The sequence below is a fragment of the Cuculus canorus genome, chromosome 20 (assembly GCF_017976375.1).
Source record: "Cuculus canorus isolate bCucCan1 chromosome 20, bCucCan1.pri, whole genome shotgun sequence".
In the NCBI taxonomy this organism is placed as follows: domain Eukaryota; kingdom Metazoa; phylum Chordata; class Aves; order Cuculiformes; family Cuculidae; genus Cuculus; species Cuculus canorus.
The window spans coordinates 2,768,280-2,788,713 of record NC_071420.1 but is presented as its reverse complement, the minus strand read 5'-3'; the positions used below and the strand labels follow the sequence as shown (position 1 = coordinate 2,788,713).

Sequence of the window (20,434 nt, the reverse complement as noted above, 5' to 3'; positions counted from 1 at the left end):
CGCTCCCAGGAGCCTGTTGCGATAACCCGTGTCCTGGGTCTTATTACTGTCTGTCTTGCTGGTTTAAACCTCTAAAGAAGTGAGTTTTAAGATCCATTTGTGCACCTGCTGTTAATCCCCTACAAAGAAGAATTCACTCACATTTACAAAATTTAACGTGTTAATGAAAATCAAGCAAAATACCTGCCTGAGGTAATTTTTCATAGGAACAGCTTCACTGAATCATGTATATACAATATTAGCGACTCTTTTGGTTTTGTATAAAGAAATTGTACAATTGGTGATGAAAGTTTTCAGTCATTTCTTCAAAATAACATGAGTGCAATCAGCAGCTAGCGTATTTTGATAAACAGAGTTAAAAACTGGGTCTGTTCATTACTTCACCTTGAAATGGTAGTACACCACAGATTAAACAGCACATTTTTGTCTTACAGAAGGTTTTTATTTCTCATTTGGCTGAGGTTCTTGAAGTGGAAAAGTGCTCCTAAAACTGGAATTTTCAAAGCATATGTTCTGTCTTTTTATTTTTTCTTTTTTTTCCAAGCTTTGTTGCTAAGTGGTCACTTAACCCTGGCTCAGTTAGAACCCCCAAGTTCCAAGAACTGGGTTTTGGTGTGGCTGTCTGTGTTATATCTGACTTGTATTCCTAAAGGTAAGTGAATCCACTGCCTGAACACTGGTGTAACTGTGTTCCGTTACCCGTACCACAGCCTTCCCTGTGAAACTCTCCAACTGTGAAAGCTGCCAGCCTCCCACTTCCCCCCCAAATGCAGATAAAGGAGATTTATAATGTTGTAACCACTCGGGCAGATCAGGAGGGCCTTTTCTGGAGTGATCGCCACAGCTGGCAATGAACATATCGAACCTGCCAGCACCATGGAGCCAGCTACTACATTGGGCATACTCTTTTGTTAGCTACTCTCATTTGACTCCTTTAAGTGCACATAATAACTGGATCATCAGTAAAAATGTCACAATCCAGTAACTTGGGTTCTTGAGCAAGTACAGGCTTAAATATTTGAAAATTTTAGCTTGAGCTTCTCAAAGTGGTCTTGCAAGAAAATACCATTCCTGGCAGCACTCTATTGAACAGCTGTGGAGGTTTTTCTCCTCTTAACTATCCACTGAAAGAAGAATCCAAGGTCCTGCCATTCGGATTTAAGATACATATTCTAACCTAGCTGTTACTGTCTTTAAGCCACTGAGTCACCTTCGGCTTGCTACTCAGAATTAGATTTCCGAAACCTGTTACTCGACCAGCGGGCCAGCAGTTGTACTTGCAAACCACCCTTACATTTTAAAGTGGCTGTAACATTTGCATCTTTCTAACGTTTCCTGAAATAATTAAAGATAAATGATTTTATATTTATATCCTCAGCTATGTTCTTACTTGGCTGTCAGTTACGGCGCAGATTATTGTATTTCTATATTTACCTCCCTTGGTAATTTTAACTCCATGTGTTGCTATGAAAACTTGCCAGATGTCTTTAATCAAGCACTATTTGTTAATACTGTAATATCAAAATATTATGTCGCATTATTTTAAAGCTTTCAAAAATGAGTAAAATGTTGTAAAAAAAAAGAATAATGCTATTGCACCATATAATTTGCTGCACAAGAGAATGGCACAGCCTATCAGTCTGGTAATGATGTTTGGATCCGGGTTTCAGCGTATCAGTCTGGTAACGATGTTTGGATCCGGGTTTCAGCGTATGACATTACTGCCTTGACAACCTCCAGCTGTGGGAAAGGTTTGGGTTTGTCTCGTTTGGTAAAAGAACCTGGGACTGCGCTTCAGTTTTTTAATGATTATTATTATTGTTTGTGGATGTACTTTTTGTTTTCGGTGGAGTAAAGCTTACTTTACAGTAAAACTGGATTTGGGACCTACCACAATCCTCAGGGTCACTTCCTCATCTAACTTTAGGTTTTTTCCGAGTGAACTGGACGCGAGGACCGAGCGCTGGGGTTGGGGGGGGAGAACCCAGCCCGTGGCTTCGTGATGGGAGACGCCGCCTTGCCGCCCGCCCCGCGGAGGAGCCGGGCCTGGCGCTGGGAGCTGCCGCCAGCTCGGGCCCGGGCGCCGCCACAGCCGCCGCGGAGGGACAGACGCTCTCGCTGCCAGAAACACCCGAGTTGTACAAAATTGTGATGGAGGGAATAAAGAGGGAGAAACAACAACAAAAAAAGAGTTTATACTTTTTAAAAGAAAAAAAAAAGATTTCAAATGGAATAAATTATTCATGAAGCCTTGGTCGCGGGGTCCCTCATTTACCGGCGGGGAAGGAGGGAAGTGGCGCGGGGCCATGGCCGCCTCCCGCCTGCGGCGCGCCTGGTGACGTCACGGCCGCGCGCCGGCGCTGCCGCCGTGACGCTATCAGGGCGCGCCGCGCCTGTGCGGGAAGGGAGGGCGGCGGTGATGGCGGAGTGCACGGGGCTGCAGTTCGTCAGCCCCTACGCCTTCGAGGCGATGCAGAAGGTGGATGTGGTGAGGTTGGCGGCGCTGAGCGACCCCGAGCTGCGGTTGCTGCTGCCCTGCCTGGTGCGCATGGCGCTCTGCGCCCCCGCCGACCAGAGCCAGGGCTGGGCCCAGGACAAGAAGCTGATCCTGCGGCTCCTCTCCGGCGTGGAGGCCGTCAACTCCATCGTGGCTCTGCTCTCCGTGGACTTCCATGCGCTGGAGCAGGACGCCAGCAAGGAGCAGCAGCTCCGGTAACGCGAGAAGCGTCGCTGTCCTTATCAATGACCGTACCGGTGACCTTATTGCTGCCTGGGAGGAGGGTGTAGTGAGACGGGTCTTGTTTCCTTTCCCCAAGGAACGAGAGAGAGGTTAGGAGGAAATGGCCTCAAGATGTGCCGGGGAGGTTTAGATTGGGCATCAGGAAAAAATTCTTCACTGAAAGGGGTCCGGAGCCCTGGCAGAGGCAGCGCAGGGGGGTGGTTGAGTCTCCATCACAGGAGGGGTTTAAAAGGCGGGTAGATGAGGTGCTCAGGGATGGTTCAGTTACAGTTGGGCTTGGTGATCTCCAAGATCTTTTCCAACCAGACAATTCTGTGATCCCGTAGTGGCCTTTCCTGGTCAGTCCCTGCAGAGCCACTGCCTTTGCCTGACAAAACATCTGTGTTAGCACAAATATCTGATAATTGTTGTTTGTAATTGTCTGCCAGGCACAAGCTGGGAGGAGGGAGTGGAGAAAGCATCCTGGTGTCACAGCTTCAGCACGGCCTGACGCTGGAGTTTGAGCACAGCGATTCGCCTCGCCGGCTCCGTCTCGTGCTCAGCGAGTTACTGGCGATTATGAATAAGGTACATTTGTCTGTATTAGGATGCTTGCAAATTTAATGTCAGTGAAAATGCACTCTGGACAGGTAAATGAGCGGTCTGGGTCTGTTTCTGTTGCTGCTGGTCGGTGTGAGGGCTCTCCTCCAGTTCTTACCTGTCTCACCAAGATGTGAAGTCTCCATCTGATTGAGCAGTGGCTTACGATGAAATTCCTTACAAACCCAGCTTCTGGTGGAAGGCTTTCTCCTGCAGAACAAACAAGGGTGATCTGATGTGGTCTAGATTCTATAATGTGCTGTACTCAAACACAGGGGGATTTTGTAATACATCAGTGCAGAAAACATTTGAAAACAAAATTGTAACTCTTCTCCATCCACTTCTTTGTTCTTATTGCAGTATTATGTATTGTATTTCTCTCCTGCATTTTATTTTCCCTGTGTAAACTTCCCATGTTTTTAGAACTGTCAGTGAGATATTTGTCTTTCTTCTGGAAAGAACCATCGGTACTGACCGTATCAGAGTATTTCCACTAGTAAATGCTTTTTACGCTAAACACTTCTCTTCCCTGTTTTGTGTTGGTAGCTGTACATAGTGACAGTTTTTAATGTATTCAATCTGCTGACTTTAAAGCTGTAACAGACTGATTAGACAAATTGCTTCATCTGTTCAGTGATGATGATAATGTCTTGTAGGTGTCAGAATCAAACGGCGAGTTTTTTCTCAAATCTTCTGAGCTCTTTGAGAGTCCTGTTTATCTGGAGGAAGCAGCCGATGTTCTCTGCATTTTGCAAGCAGGTGAAGTATTCTATATTTATAGTGGTTTCTAACTTCTTGCACATGTAAAAAAAACCTAACTTTTGGAGCCCTTGTGACTGTAGTGAGGTTAATAGAGGCTGTCTGGCTCTCTGAAAGAGGAGTAGATCACAGATTGATATTCCGGGCACTGATTGTGGTGTGGTACTGAAATGCATATTAGAAGTAAGACTTTACTTGTTTCACAGTGCAACATGGTGACTTTTCGAATTCTCTTTTTATGCAGAGCTGCCGTCACTGTTGCCGATAGTTGATGTGGCTGAAGCTCTGTTACACGTTAAGAATGGAGCCTGGTTCCTCTGCCTTCTGGTGGCCAATGTTCCTGATAGCTTTAATGAGGGTACGTTATACTTTGTTCTTGTCCCACATACTTTTTCTAAAGGTTTGCAATGATTCCTAGCAATATCATTAATTCTGGGCTAAAGCATGAGTCATAAATATTGGAACAGAAGACGGTTTGGCTTATGAAATGTAATTTTAATTCATTTATACCTAGAGGTGCTGATGAGCTCCCATTCTCATTACACTGATTACCCTTTTTTGCAACCTACATGTAGGCTCGTTGTGTGCTTGTTGCAGCTTTGCCTCTGTGGGTCACTGTCACGAAGGCTGACCCAGGCGGTGAGTGATGGGGGCCAGGAACCCGATCTACCCTCGCTAGTCGTTCTTGTCCCCAAGAAAAAGTGAAGAGTTTGTATTGACGTTACCTGTTTGGCATCCTTTACCTTGCAATAAGATTTCAGTCTCCAGGGCTGCCAGATGCATGAGTTTAATAAAATAGAGTACGAGCAGTAACTGGTGATGCATAATCTGTAATGACCTTGTAATTTCTCTGAAAGATCATTTCCTTGTTCTGCTTATGTAGCGTAGATCGTAGAGTCATAGTTTAGTTTGGATTGGAAGGTACCTTAAAGCCCATCCAGTTCCAACCCCCCTGCCATGGGCAGGGACACTTCCCACTGGATCAGGTTACTCAAAGCCTCATCCAACCTGTCCTTCAACACCTTCAGGGATGGGGCTTCCGTGATTTCTCTGGATAATCATGAGTTCTTGATGATCAGGAGTTGTTGCCTCGACAAGATTTGTGTGGCCCAGCTGATAAATATAGTGAGCTGAACAGAATGCCTTAGCTTTGTTTTCCCTCGTGTCTCCTCTTGGATATTTAGTCTGTAGGGGTTTGATTAAGAATGGTGAACGGCAGGACGAGGAAAGTGTTGGAGGCCGTCGCAGAACAGAAGCACTTCGTCACCTGTGTAAAATGAACCCTTCCCAGGCTTTGAGGGTCCGAGGCATGGTGGTAAGTTGATCGTTAGTCTGTCATGAGAATCATAATTATGATCCTTACTGGAACTTTAACAACAAAAGCGGTGACTGAGCCTGAGCGTTTTATCTAGGTGGAAGAGTGTCATCTGCCAGGCCTCGGTGTGGCTTTGACTTTGGATCACACAAAAAACGAAGCTTCAGATGATGGAGTGAGTGACCTGGTGTGTTTTGTCAGTGGTTTGCTGCTTGGAACAAATGCAAAGGTTCGGACCTGGTTTGGAACTTTTATCCGAAATGGCCAACAGGTATGAAAATCTTTATGAGCATTGTGCTTTTTAGAATATATTCTTACAGCTTGCTGTAACTCTCTGGGCTCCCATATTTTTGTCTGAACACACATAAATCCTGTTACGTGTCTTGGAGCAGCCTTTATAAGGCAATGACTTCTTATGGGGCCACCAGGTCAGTCAGTGGTGTCCGTGAAGGCAGCTTTTGGTGGCTCCCCTGAGAGATTTTTCAGTAGATGACTCAATAGGCACAGAGACCAGGGAATTGTAAGTTTGTGATGTTTGCCTGATAAATACATTCATCCTCAGTGTTCAAAATAGGAAGTTGTGTCTTTTCTTGCTTACTTGAGTTAGTTAAAACTTGGACTTTGACGTAATGAGCTGTTGTAATGTGATCATATGTTGCCTGTTGCCCCGTTACTGAAAACTGTATTTTAAAAAGATTCCTCTCTCTTTTTTAAGTTGACTTCATCATTATGGAAGCTCTTATGTAACATGTTGTTTGCTGGGATGAATTTTACATTGTTGTTCTCATCTTTTAACTTCATTCACAGAGAAAAAGAGATAATATTAGTTCTGTGCTTTGGCAAATGAGGAGGCAGCTGCTCCTGGAGCTCATGGGAATCCTTCCCACGGTTCGCAGCACACACATTGTGGAAGAAGCAGATGTTGATATGGAGCCAAACGTGTCTGTGTATTCAGGACTGAAGGAGGAACATGTTGTGAAAGCCAGCGCATTGTTACGTCTCTACTGCGCTTTGATGGGAATTGCTGGGCTGAAGTAATGAATGTTTTTATGCTCTTTATTATTCGTGTCTGTCTGTCAAAACAGAGATTGAGAGCTTTGGACACGTGTCACCTGAGCTGTTTCTTAATGCCGCAGTGCCCTTGGAACAGCCGTGGCCAGGCTCGCTAAGTTAAGTGCTAGGGAAGCTCCTTCCCATGTGCTGAGGGCTGGAGTTGCCACCTGATGGAAATTTTCTTATCTTTACAGTGCAGAGAGCAAACATTATCTAATGCCAAGGGGGAGGCAGGTGGGGTTTTTACTTTCTGATGCCATTCTCATCAGAAAATTTTTTTTATTCTGGTACTAAAGATCCATTTAACAACTTCGCTGTTTTTAAAAAGATCTAAAATAATGCAGGAAGTGTGGTGCCGTCTTTATGCTGCAAATTCAGTTCCAGTGACTTGCTAAACGAAGTCCAGGCCCAAGTGGTTGGAGTAGTCTGTAGATAAGAAAGGAGCTGGAAGCTCTAGCAGCATACGCTACAGGAATTTAGAATTCCTATTCCTCTGCTTTTACTTTTTAGAGAGTGTTAATGTAACGTTGTCATGCATTATTAGTTTTAATTAGGGTATTTTGTACTGATAGGCAAGATTATATCCTGGGGGAGTTTTCCTCACTGCTGTTATCTCTTAACAGAAATTTTTACATCTTTAAACTCAAAGAGAGTTGCCTGTTGATCTTAATGCTCATTTATTGATGGCAACTTGACAGACAGATTCAGGAAGAGAGAAAATGTAATCTCTAACCATTGTGATGAGATCAGAAATGTCTTCACTTGTAAATCAGCAGCCTGGGTTCTGTTCTTTCCTGTCCTATTTAGGCCAACTGATGAAGAAGCTGAGCAGCTTCTGCAGCTGATGACCAGCCGGCCTCCTGCAACTCCAGCTGGCGTTCGCTTTGTATCTCTCTCCTTCTGTATGCTCCTGGCCTTCTCCACTCTTGTCAGGTACTTCTCTGTAAAGGAGGAGCTTTGTAAAGATGTCATTGTTTTAGCACCATTAAGGCAAATAGCTGCATAGTTTTTCTTTCCAAGTTCTTTATACGAATCTCCATGTGTTGTTTGGAGAGATTTGTCACATTATGGTGAGTTAATCAGTGCCGGCTCTGCTCTTCCTGTTGTTTGTAGCAAATCTTTTGAGTGGAGCATCACTGCTAGCTTTGATTGGAGTGGTTTTTGAAGGCTGAAGCAGGCCTTACTAGCTCACTTTTGCATTGACCATGTTTTTGGCTAAATTCTTTAGAGACCCTGTTCAAGAGAGTAGCGATACAGGTATTTAGCAGATGCAGCTTTCTGTTGTGTGCATTGAAAACAGGAAGTTGCCTTACAGTTGGACTGAAGTTGGTGCTAAATATTAGTGCTTTATCAGCTGTTGGATGCTGAAGTGGAAGTGACAGAGAGTCTCCTGGCGTCACATTCCTCAGTCACTGGCTTTTCTGCTAGTAATCGATAGAAAAACTAGCGGTAGTTCCTGGGAAACGGGTCTTTTATGGTTTTTCCTTATGCAGCACCCCGGAACAGGAGCAACTCATGGTAATGTGGCTTAGTTGGATGATAAAGGAAGAAGCGTACTTTGAAAGGTGAGAGCAGATTTTTAATGATTCCAGTAATCTCACGTGTACTTAAGTCCTACTGGAAATTAACTCTTCCCCTTTGTTATCATTAGCATTTCTGGCGTGTCTGCTTCTTTTGGGGAGATGCTTCTCCTGGTAGCCATGTATTTCCATAGTAACCAGCTCAGCGCTATCATTGATTTGGTTTGCTCCACCTTGGGAATGAAGGTAAACTCTAAACTCTTTCTAGCATGTACGTTCCTCTGTTAATTTTACACTTCTTGCTGTGTATTTATACTCTTGTATTTGCTTTTGTTTTGATATAAAGAACTTTGGTTTTCTAAGACACTTAAAGCATGGTAAAGAAATGGGTAACTAGCTAAATTAGTGTCTCTAGAAAGACATTACACTGTGTGTACCTCTTGATAGAGAGGAATGTTATTTTAGCAGTATCTTCAAACAATTCTGATTTGTTGAAGTCATTATTTGCAAGAAATGACCTTTTTTAGAAGACTAATTGAAGAAGTTTCCGAACTGAGCTGCAAACTTCTTGTTTTAAGTAAAGAACTGTCTATATATGTAATAATTAATTTATGAAAATTACTGAGAGAGGCTTGCCTTCACTTTACTGACATGAAACAGCATCTCATGAAATGTAAAAGCTAGGTAGGTAGTTCTCAGGTCAGGAAGATGTGGAGTGATGAACTTGTGACATTTGATAGTATTTTTATTTTACATTTGAGGTATAGATGTGAAAGTTTTCCTAGTATCCCAATGGAGACAAGTGTAAAAAGGTTAAAAGTTAATAGTTTATAAAATAAATGGTTTATGAAGTAAATTTACAGTACTGCAGTAAATTTGCAGTAAATAAGTAGCTTAGAACTTAAAATTACGAGTGCGTTGTTCTTTGTTTCAGATTGTTATTAAGCCTAGCTCACTCAGCAGAATGAAGACCATCTTCACACAGGAGATTTTCACTGAACAGGTACTTTAAGCCTAGGTCTTCCCACATACTTTTCTTTTTCCTTTCTTCCTTTTTCTTCTGTTATCTCTTCAGTTTGTCCTACAAGAAGAATCCAAGCCCTGCTGGTACTGAACAGCCTTGGCTCTTTCTTTTTTGTGCTGATCTGATTGTGCTTTTTGAACACTTGAGTTTTTTAAATAATGGGAAGCGAAGGGGAAAAATTGTCCACTACGATGTTATCTTTTGCAGTAGCTGGAAATCATTCATGAGTGTAGTACTTGTGCTGCTGTTTAACACATATGGTATTAACTACATGAAAATGATCTTCAGCTTCCAAACAACGGAAAATAAATGACTGCTAGAAAGAGTGTATCTGTGTGACTTTGTCACCTTGTGCTTACGTGTTGTGATAAGGTGATTTGTAGTATTTTTTTTGTTAATTATACCTTTCCTTTAGGTTGTTACGGCCCATGCAGTTCGCGTGCCTGTTACAGGCAATCTCAGTGCCAACATTACTGGGTTTTTACCCATTCACTGCATTTACCAGCTTTTAAAAAGTCGATCATTCACCAAGCACAAAGTATCCATTAAGGTATGGCCGTCATTTTGTTTCTGTTCAGAATTTTTAATACTGGCTAGGTTTTGCAGGCTGTTTGTTTGACTGAATTCTAGGAACAGAGTTCTTGATGAATCTTGGTACCTATTACCATGTAATTGAAGAAGGAACTGTGTATTGAGTTAGGGTACCCAGTTTAAGCTCTGTAATCCAGAGACCACAACTTAGTGAAGTTAAAAATAATAAGAAAATTATCTCTTTCCCCCATCTGCATTTAATAAAATCTTAGTAGAATGATATTTCCAGCCAGGACAAGTTTTATTGGTGGGCCTGTGCAGAGCAGGGTCCAGGATACCCAACTTGTGACCAGCCTCAGGTCAGGACTGGTATTCCCGTTTCCAAAGTAAAAGCCTCATTCCATTACCCTTTTTGTAACGACTTAAAAGGGGATATATTTGGAGACAAAAAAATATTACCCTCCATCTTTGAGACTGAACGTATAATGGCATATTTTTTTCTAGGACTGGATCTATCGGCAGCTCTGTGAAACGACCACTCCGCTCCATCCTCAGTTGCTTCCTCTTATTGATGTCTACATTAACTCTATTCTTACTCCTGCATCGAAATCCAACCCAGAGGCCACGAATCAGCCCGTGACAGAACAGGAGATACTTAATGTTTTTCAGGGACTCTCTGGGGTAAAGGATTTGTTTGCTTCTTTCCTGTACTTTACCATGAAACTGTGGTTCAGTATTTTGTGTACGTGCTTGATGCAGATTCTGTAAGATGCCTCACTTCTTGCCTTTAGTGCCTGTGTAGTAAACTGCCTTCTACTACAGCGGTGGTCATGTGCTTTGAAGTGAATCTTGTTAGTGCTACTCAGATTTATAGTTTTGCCCTTTTCCTTGGGAATTCACCAACTCATGCTGTTAAAAATGCAAAGTAAAGCACTTACTGGTTTGAAAAATGGAGATGTTTATGCAGGGTTGGTGTAATTTTTGTACTGACTTGATCTCATCAGGTAAAAATGCTGTTTAACTGAAGCACTATAGCTGTTCTTGAAAATATTTTCATTTTGACAGAAGTATGAGAATGGTCCCTTGGACGCATGTAGGATGAGTGGCAAGCATTGATTTGCATCGGAATCTTAGCATTACTCATTGTTCATTTCCCAGGATATCAAAATTACATTTTATGTTTGAAACTTATTGAAAAAAAGAGGGTTGAAGAAAAAGAGGGTTAAAAAAAAAAAGCAAGTTCCCTGCAGCTTTCATCTTGGACCTCATATAGGTGGATACGTTTATGCAAGGCTTCTGCCTAATCTTTTGTCACATTTGCGGGTAAATCAAATTTTTGTTTTCAAGAATCAGGATTGCAAGAAGACTTTTGTTTGTGGTTTTATGTACAGGGAGAAAGCACTCGTCTTGCTCAACGATACAGCATCACAACACAACTGCTTGTCCTCTACTATGTCCTGTCCTACGAGGACGCACTTCTGGCAAACACGAAGATCCTGGGTATGTACAGGTGCAGCCGTGGGAAATAGATTAACTGAAACTTAAATGCAAAGAAAGGAATCCTTGTGATAACCAAAATTCATGTTGCTTTCAGATTCAAGCACAGCATAGAAAGTTTAGATTCTTGTAATAAATACAGCATGGCTGTAGAAATCCAGGAGATAAAGTTTCTGCTAAAACTCTAGTTGAGTAATTGGTTTTCCAGGTTAAAAAAAGTCCAAGATGGTCAAAAAGTGACCAGAAATGTTTATGACCATCTATCAAATACAGATACAATTAATTACAGATACATCTTAATTACTCTAGATCTTAATTTATTAATGTGTCATCAAACAGGTCAAAGAGAGCATGGAGATCTTACAAACAAACCTAAATGCCGGGAAAAGCTTTAAACGGAAGCATTCACAGAAATGTTTTCCTGAAGAGCTTAATGTAATACTTTAACAGGAGTGAGGTGTTTACCTCAGTTTTTTCTCTGTTTTACCTAGATGACATAGAGACAACTGCTTTACATTTTCTTTGTTGATTCAGTTGGGAAAATAATTTTTTTCATCTCTAACAGTTACATACGGTTTCTTGTCCTGTTCCCTTTTAGCTGCCATGCAGAAAAAACCTAAGTCTTACTCTTCAGCATTAATGGATCAGATTCCAATCAAGTACCTCATCCGGCAGGCACAGGGACTGCAGCAGGAACTGGGAGGTATGTCTGTGGAAGGCAAAGTGCGTTTCCAGCTCTGTGGGTATTGTCTGTTTCATAGTGTGCCTTCCTTTCTGTTTCCTTAAAACCTTGGCCATAGCAATTAGTGAGATTACGGATATGTGTGATACTGATATGTTACTGATATATTAGTGAACGTCTGAGGAAGGCAGTTCTTTTTAGAGTAGGTCTTGCCTAGATTTTAGAGTAGGAATTGCGTGAGAATTTAGAATTATTCCAGACTGAGGTTAAGCGTTGCTATAGGGTCCTCCCACCTTTCCAAAAGGTAACTTTTCCTTTCTGTTGGAGTTAGAATATCAGGCAAGGAACATGCAAGCTCATTGAACTTCTTGGCAGTGATTTGGTGAAAGTCTGTTGTTGAAATGATAGGCACAAACATGTCCAGGTGAAAGATGTAGCTACTCAAATCTGAGATGTAGACTTTCTTCACCCCCCCAAAGGCTTGCATTCTTCACTGTTGCGCCTTCTTGCGACGAACTATCCGCACCTCTGCATTGTGGAAGACTGGATCTGTGAGGAACAGATCACGGGCACTGATGCCTTACTGAGGAGGATGCTTCTGACAAATATGGCAAAGAATCACTCTCCTAAACAGCTCCAAGAAGGTAAATAACTTTGTTTGAAGTTAGCAGCATTCTTTCGCAGCTGTGGGTTTGGAATTCTGTGGATTTGGAAGCTTGTAGCCATTTAATTAATTTGATTGCACTGCATCTCTGTAATGAAAATGTTCTGCTGCCAAGTCAGAAGAAGTGTCAAAGTCCAGTTTTACCAAGATCCCATTGTCTTTATTTTATAGCATTTTCCATGCTGCCTGGAAATCACACCCAGCTGATGCAGATCTTGGAACATTTAACACTTCTCTCAGCTGGTGAATTGATCCCATATGCAGAAGTATTGACATCAAACATGAATTGCTTGCTGAATGCTGGAGTCCCTCGAAGGATTCTTCAGACTGTAAATAAACTATGGATGGTTCTGAACACTGTGATGCCAAGAAGGTGGGATCAAAATACAGTTCAGTTTGTTGTTGCAAGTATGTTTCAAAAATAACGATAAAGTGCCTTTGTCTGGGAAATGGGAGATTGCAACTGAGTAGAATGTGTTGGAGTTGCATTATTTTTTGCTGTGTTGAAGTTTTAGCCTTTGCTTTTAAAAGATGGGGTACTTGTTCTTAGGGGAGTCACCAGTTCGCTTGAAGTGTAGGAGAATAGTTTTATAGTGACATTGTTTGCGACAAATTGCTGCTGTACCATAAACTCACTTTTGTAAGTATGTACTTTTTCTGAGAGACTGGATACTCTGGTGCGGTGAAAACAGTTTGGTTGCTGTGATTCTAGTGGATGTAATTTAACCGTATCTTGGTTAACTTCAAGGGCCACCAAAAAAGCGTGTGGTTTTTACTTCTTGATAGGCCTAGAAAAATACAGCTAATTGAGATAAGTGAGCATCCGGATGCTTGTGTGATCATGATTCTCTTACAGATTATCTAATGGAAAAATAATTAAAATAATCTTCTTTTAGGTTGTGGGTGATGACTGTTAATGCTCTGCAGCCTTCAGTAAAAATAGTCCGACAGCAGAAATACACGCAGAATGACCTGATGATTGATCCTTTGATTGTGCTAAGATGCGATCAGAGAGTTCTTAGGTAAGCATCTCCTTCAGCTTTTTATCTTCTGTGGTACTTGCATTGACACATCATGAGTGCTAAACATGAAAGTGTCTTCTAGAAACTTCGTAAAAGCTTTCAGTACTTCAAAACATGTTTAAAAACGGATCATATGAGCTTGTAAGTTCCATCTTTATTGTATGAAACTTGTTGGCCTGAGGAGTGAGCGAGCTGTGCCTGCGCCTACAGCATGTCTTACTGTCCAGCTGAGTGTCTTGTTGGACAACCTTACCCCCAGTTCTATTTTGGAAACTTTTGTACATAGATCATCCATTTTAGATGTGTGTGTGCACGCGGTTGTTCCAAACAGACATTGCAGCTTGCTTAAAATGGCTGCTGCCACGTGGGGGTAGGGGTGGTCGAGGTTGTAGCTGTAGCATCCTTCCGTTTCCATTGGCTTTTGCCGTCCCTCGCTGGCCTGTAGATTTCCCATCGTTTTGGGTAGCGGTCTCTGCCAGTGGGTGTTTCGTGGCTCTAACAAAGGGGGATTTGCTTAATTTCTCAAGGAAGTCTGGTAACAGCGCTTAGAAATGTGTTTCTTTAGATGCCAGTGATGACAGAGGAGGATGTGTATGGCTCTGATGCAGAAGAATAAGCTGAGAATTTTAGTAGTGAAAATGATCATAATCAATAGCAATGGACCAGCTTTTAAGAATAAAAAATAATGCAAACAATAAGTCAGAAGTTATAAATTGTAGCTTTGCTTTTTCATAGTAATGAAGAAAACTGCATGTGTTATTCTAAAAAGATACGGTTAATAATTCTAAATGTACTTTAGCCCCTAGCTTTATTCCTTATGTATTCTTTTTCACGTTTTCTGTCAGTTGAGGTTTATTTTCCTCTTTTTTATTATCCTTCTGTTCCTAATAAATGGCGGATTTGTTCTTCATGTTCTCGTTTGCATGCTTGTGTCCCTCCTTGCCTTTTAGCAATTGAGCTGAGAATCGTATTTTCATTTGAGTTGCTACAGCTCTGCTAGACTTCAAGTTTCTCTTGATGACATCTTTAATCCCCAACCTGTAGGTGAAATATTTAAATGTATGTCCCTACAGCCCTGGGTGCAAATTGAAAATCCCACGTTTCTACAACTGCTAGGGAGACTTATAATGCAGTGTAATTTGAAAACAACTGTCTTAGCATTGTGGAGACAGTACACAGCTTGTCCGCCTTATTGTTCCCTATCATTTGGATAATTATTCATCCGTATTTCACATACAGCTGACCCTTTTCAGGTTTCCTTTGTTCATCAGAAATCAGATTCTTCAGCATTCCTTGGTTTTGTGGGGTGTACGTGTACACGTGTGTATGAAAGAAGTGACTGAATGGCAGGGCAACAGAAAGGGTTGTGACCTTTAGTGTTTTGCTGTCTGAGGGAAAACAGCTTTAGTATGAACCAATCTGCAACCAAACGAACCTTTGAGGAGTCCTTTTAGTTTGTTAATATTATTACTGTCTTACTGTTCTGCCTACTGAATGCCTTTATTTTATTCCTGTATCAGGAGTCCTCCTCTGATGGATATAACTTTGCACATGTTGAATGGTTATCTCCTTGCTTCAAAAGCTTTCCTCAATTCTCACCTAAAAGAAACAGCAGAGCAGGACATTAGGCCATCCCAAAACAATGCGATGGGTCCAGAGGCCCCAGAAGTTACAAGGGAAGAATTAAAAAATGCATTGCTTGCTGCTCAGGTAAGGGGGAAGAAATAGATATTAAATGATGTGGGGAAAGGCAATGATAACACAGAAATACAGAAACAGGAAATTAAAAAAGGGACCTTTTTACTTTTTTTTTACTGACTTCTGATACCACGAGAAAAAAAAAAGCCTCTATTCAATTAGTTAAATATTTTTGGTTGTCTGTTCTCTAGTCTGAGGCATTGTGTTGGTTAACTGCTTTGATAGTTAGAAGAGTTCTGCTTACTAGCCCTTTCTCCTTATTGATTGTGCTATCCAGAGGCTCTTTCTGTATTTAGATTTGGAGCAGTAAAACAGGAATAAATGTGATAGAGATATGCATGATCATTCAAACTGTGTTATTTGAGAAGCAGCCAGCATTGTAAAGCGGGAGATTGAAGAATGGCTAACTTACTTAGCTTGACATGATGGGAATTCTTGAGTAATTCTGTTTCACAGCCACCTCTTACCTCTGTCTGGAAGAATGTCACATACATAGTCCCTATTAGAAGATGATTTTTAACCTAATAGGAAGTTCTATATTTAAATGTTCAGGGTAGTCTCCCCTGTGTACTGAGAGTTACATGGCCACGTGCACATTTTTTCTGATCTGGATGCTTTAAGGGACCATTGGATATTTATTTTGAAACAATGTGAGATTCCTTTGAATTCTTCTCTTTTGACCTGTGATTGTGATGTTCTGTTGGATTTAAGCTTTTGTTTTTTGAGTCTTTAGTCAGATAATGTTGGGGTTTTTTAAATACTCTACAGGATTTTTGATTCTTGGATTGAATTGTTTTTATTCTACATCAAAAAAAATCTTTAGCTAGAAATCAGACACCTGACAGTCTTCCATTTCTTCAGTGGTCACTACTTTGTATTTGATTTCTTTGATTTCGGTGGGATTTCTCCTGCATGTCCCATTGCTTATTTTCTTCACAGGACAGTGCTGCTGTGCAGATTCTTCTAGAGATCTGCTTACCTACCGAAGACGAGAAAGCCCAGAGCAGTAACACCCACAGTTTGCTAAAGAGTGTTCACACTACCACAGGCTCAAAGAGTCCTGAACTGGAAGAAGAAGAAGATAGCTTGCTGTGTAATCTTCGAGAGGTCCAGTGTCTGATCTGCTGTCTGCTGCACCAGATGTATATAGCTGATCCCAACATCGTCAAACTAGTTCATTTCCAGGTCCGCTTTGCATTATTGTAGTTCTTCTGGACTTTCTCTGGTTTGGAGAGAGCCAAATGAAGTGGTTAAAGGATGTTGAATAGGGCTGTTGTGTTCCTCAGAAGTTATAGTTTGTCCATTCTAGGCCAAAGAATATAATTTTATAATTACTTGTTCCGTGTCTTTGGTGGGTTACTTTTTGCTGGCCATGTTTTTAAATTAGTATGTGATTGTTCAAAACTATCATTTGGCTTCAAATGAAAACATATTCTTATATTTCCTTTTTGTTAGGGCACAGTTTATCTCTTTACAGTGAAAGGAGAAAGATTGGTCCTGCCAGAGCAGGTGTAGGTCTTCCAAAGAAACAACAGAAAGATTAGCAAATTTTTTTACTATAAATGTGTTTTTAGTGTGTGTTAAATTGCTCATTGCCAGATGGCAGTGTTTTTAAGAGGAGTTAATTTGTCTTGACCTGGAACTGATTGAATGACTAAAAATGTAGTAATGATGCAGCCATGGAATAAGTAAGTTGGGGCCTATGGTGAAGTTGGGAATGCAGGGGAAAAACAGAAGGGAAGGGTCCCTGCAATCTGGTTTAGTCTGGGAAGTGGAGGGAGAGTTTCTAGGCAAATAATATGTTGAGTATTGAGGATAAAGAACTGAAGAGACTGTGGGTTTGTCACCCAGCCTGTCTGCTGTTGCTTTGGGATACAGGCCTGTTGCCTGTAACAATTCTGAAAGAAAGATTTACAAGTGTATTAGTTATTTAAAATCTTAATTGAAGCAGAATTTTTAAAACACTTCCGACATATCTGTTTTCCTAATCACACAGGGTTATCCGTGTGAACTTCTGGCCCTGACAGTGGCAGGGATTCCGTCAATGCACATCTGTCTGGATTTCATACCGGAGCTCATTGCTCAGCCTGAACTTGAAAAACAGGTACTGTACAGTCATCTAGTTTGAGAGTCACTGTGAGTAGTTAACCTTGATGAAGTATCAGTTAAGGGGAAAAAATAAAAAGGATCACCAAAAGAAGTCCTGTTCTAACTTGCCTAGTCTATTAAGGTAATTATCTGTAGCACTTCTACCTTAAATTAAAAGCCTGTCCTTTAAATCCCCTTCAAACAGGAATTGTGATAACTCCTCTAACATATCTCTGTACATTTGTTCAGGAAATACTCAAGAATTTCCGTATTCCCTTCAAGAACATGAAGAAAAGCACTCTCAGTAATGACTTTCATTCATAAATCATAAAACCATAAATCATTTGGCAAAAATTTTGCCTGCTTAGTTTTTATCTGATACTTTATAGCTACAGGAACTTCTATGCAGATTTAAATTCTTACAATCTTTTTTGCAAAGATATTCTGTAGAACAGATGAAGCAGCCTGAAGATCAAAATTCTATTAATTCTCTTGCAAAGTTTGACTTTGGAGTCTTTTTCCAGGGAATATTACTACCATTTACTACTACTTTCTAAAGCAATTTATAGACCTTGATTTAGTGTACCGTGACAGGGGGAGATCACGTATTTTGCTGGTTGTAGGTAAATGGAATTTGTTGGGCTAAAGATTCTTCTGTTGTTCTTATATAATCCCTTCTTAAATACTGATTTACTGCTCATGAGGGGTCACTCAACTAATTGGACTTTAAACAGCTTTTACAAGGGTTGTATTGTAAATTCTGTTGCTTTGTTGCTCATTGTTAATGTTGAAACAATTTGTATCTGTGGGGATACCGGTATGCTGGTACGTTGATTAATATTAAATGTGTAGGGTTTTTTTCTTAATGTGAAGAAAACTCAGAATAACTACTATTAAGGCTTCTCTGGCTTTAATGTACTCATTGGTAAAACAGGGAATATATACTAAGGTACGTGAAGAGCTTCGATTATGAAGTGCAAAGCAATCTGTAACTTTATTGCCTGTTTCTCTTTTGCCTTTCATCTACTGAACAGATATTTGCCATCCAGTTACTTTCATTTTTGTGTATCCAGTATGCGTTACCTAAATCTCTTAGCGTGGCTCGTTTAGCTATCAACGTGATGGGAACCCTACTCACAGGTAAGCACTCCAGCAATGCCTAAATACATTGCTGTCTAAATTAGAACTATTTGTCTAGGTTAAATGCAGTTTTGTCTAAACGCCACTGTGTTAATTACTATTTTAAGAATAACAACAATTCTTGACTGGATTTTTATAGTAATTCCTTTTTACTTAACCTTTTCCTTGATAGTTTTAACGCAGTCGAAGCGCTACACCTTTTTCATGCCCACCCTGCCTTGTTTGGTGTCGTTCTGTCAAGCCTTTCCTCCTTTGTATGAGGATATTATGTCTCTGCTGATACAAATAGGACAAGTTTGTGCTTCTGATGTTGCTACGCAGACGAGAGACTTTGACCCAATTATTACACGTAAGTAAAGTACTTTATATTTCCAAAGTAATGTCATGGTCCCAGGGAGAAAATTATGGTAATGTTTCAAAACTTGGAGTGTAATTGGGAGTGCAGCGTGAGGTGTCTTGTAAAAATGTAGAAGGAATAGGAACCGGTGAATTTAATTGGATTGGAGGAGAGAGTTTAAAGGACAAAGGGGCTGAAAGTACCCCTTTTATTACGCTTCATACTGCCCCTTCTCTTTTATTTCCCTGCTTGTACCATTTCAGGCTGTATCCTTGCATGCAAGTGTTGTGCTGTAGTAGTCTAAGGATGAAAGACGTCAGCAAAGGCTGTTGGCTTTTTGAGAATACATGGATATTTCAGCCCCTCAGATGAGGCGTAATGGCCACATAAATCTTCCTAATCTGTTGGAAATGCAAAGTCAAATGACATGCTTGTGTTATGGGTGTAATATAACAATTTTTTTTTAAAAATAATTTCTTTATATGGACTTAGTTTCTTTTACTTAATTTCCTAGGTCTCCAGCAACTAAAGGAGAAACCGCTTGAAATGTCAGGACTCTGTAAAGATTCATCCAACAAAAGTTGTTCAAGGGACATTGCAAGCATGGACCCTGATGTTCGGTTATGCCAGTGTGTTGAAAATACTATCATTGAAATAATTAACATGAGCGTAAGTGGAGTTTAGGAAGAATGCAAAAGAAATTGTACTGTAGCTAGTACGGTCCCATGGTCTGTGGTGCCTAAATTTGGAGAAAGCTGCGGAAGTGGATTGAGGAACTGGGGCACAAGAAGTTCATGGTTTTCATTCATTCAATTCAGTTACGGCTGAAAAGAAAAGAATTCTTTGAAGAGGCTTATGTTGCTCCCAGTGAGAACTTTTGAGGCTGATGGGGCTGGTAAGTAATTTCTAGTGAAGCATGATTTTCAGGCTTGCTTCATTTCTGAAGCGATGCAGCAACACTCAAAGGGGTTTTATAACACTCTGAAAAGTGAATACTTGATTTGTTGAGCAAAGAGCAAACTGATGGGTGAACAAAATTGGAGATGGAAACGCTTCCCTCAAGTTAAATGAACTGTTCCAAAGTCTTGCAGGGCAAGATGGAATAAAATAGGCCAAGGAAGAATTGAGAAAGTGGTGGAAGGAACTTGCACCATCACATTGAGTACTAAGAAAATGGTTTAACTGCTTTTATACTTGTGTTTCAGTATTGGTCAAAGTTCAGTTCATGAGATCAGGAACTTCATTTAAAGATAGCCAGCCTTCATTAAAGGTTTGAAACTGGTCTAAAAGTTTCTTTAAGAAAAAGTACTGGTACTACAAAATGATCTGTATGAATGTGATTTATAAAGAATATACGTTTTTAATGCAGCTCAGATGCTTCAGTTTAAAAGAGATGAGAGTGTTAAAGAAGTAAGTGCCAGAATCGAATGCAGTGCTTCAAAGCCTGCGAATTGCTGAACTTGTAAGCCCAGTGTTTGCTCTTCTCTCAACTGACAGCATACAGCGTCCTTAAGTGAGTAGAATATTCTTTAGTTTAAGCCAGTTTATATTCCAGAGATTAATAGTCTGGATTCTTCAGTGTGGCCTTGGGAAAACCTTGCAGAGCTTGTCCTCTGCCCATGCCGGACCGTGCTTTGGGAAGACTGATCTTGTATTCCAAGCCATGCCTGGGTTTGTGGTCCAGCACTACCAGGATGCCATCACTGCCTGTAACAGCCTCTGCCTACCCAGGGTCTTTCTGTCTTCTTGATGTAAAGTATGTAAATAATCTAAACGTATGTATTT

At 40.8% G+C, this 20,434-nt stretch overlaps 1 protein-coding gene across 1 annotated transcript; it reads left to right on the top strand.

The window, feature by feature from the left end:
* Nucleotides 1–2,387: 2,387 nt before the first annotated feature.
* On the top strand, nucleotides 2,388–20,434 carry INTS2 (integrator complex subunit 2). The gene is made up of 24 exons (XM_009567415.2): nucleotides 2,388–2,712; nucleotides 3,169–3,307; nucleotides 3,976–4,078; nucleotides 4,323–4,436; nucleotides 5,263–5,393; nucleotides 5,491–5,664; nucleotides 6,201–6,427; nucleotides 7,254–7,379; nucleotides 7,940–8,011; nucleotides 8,098–8,212; nucleotides 8,901–8,969; nucleotides 9,406–9,540; nucleotides 10,026–10,202; nucleotides 10,913–11,021; nucleotides 11,617–11,721; nucleotides 12,180–12,344; nucleotides 12,536–12,737; nucleotides 13,261–13,386; nucleotides 14,907–15,096; nucleotides 16,024–16,269; nucleotides 17,081–17,188; nucleotides 18,207–18,312; nucleotides 18,485–18,661; nucleotides 19,164–20,434. The coding sequence occupies exons 1-24, from the start codon at nucleotides 2,420–2,422 to the stop codon at nucleotides 19,331–19,333; spliced, it is 3,579 nt and encodes a 1,192-aa protein (XP_009565710.2). The 5' UTR covers nucleotides 2,388–2,419; the 3' UTR covers nucleotides 19,334–20,434.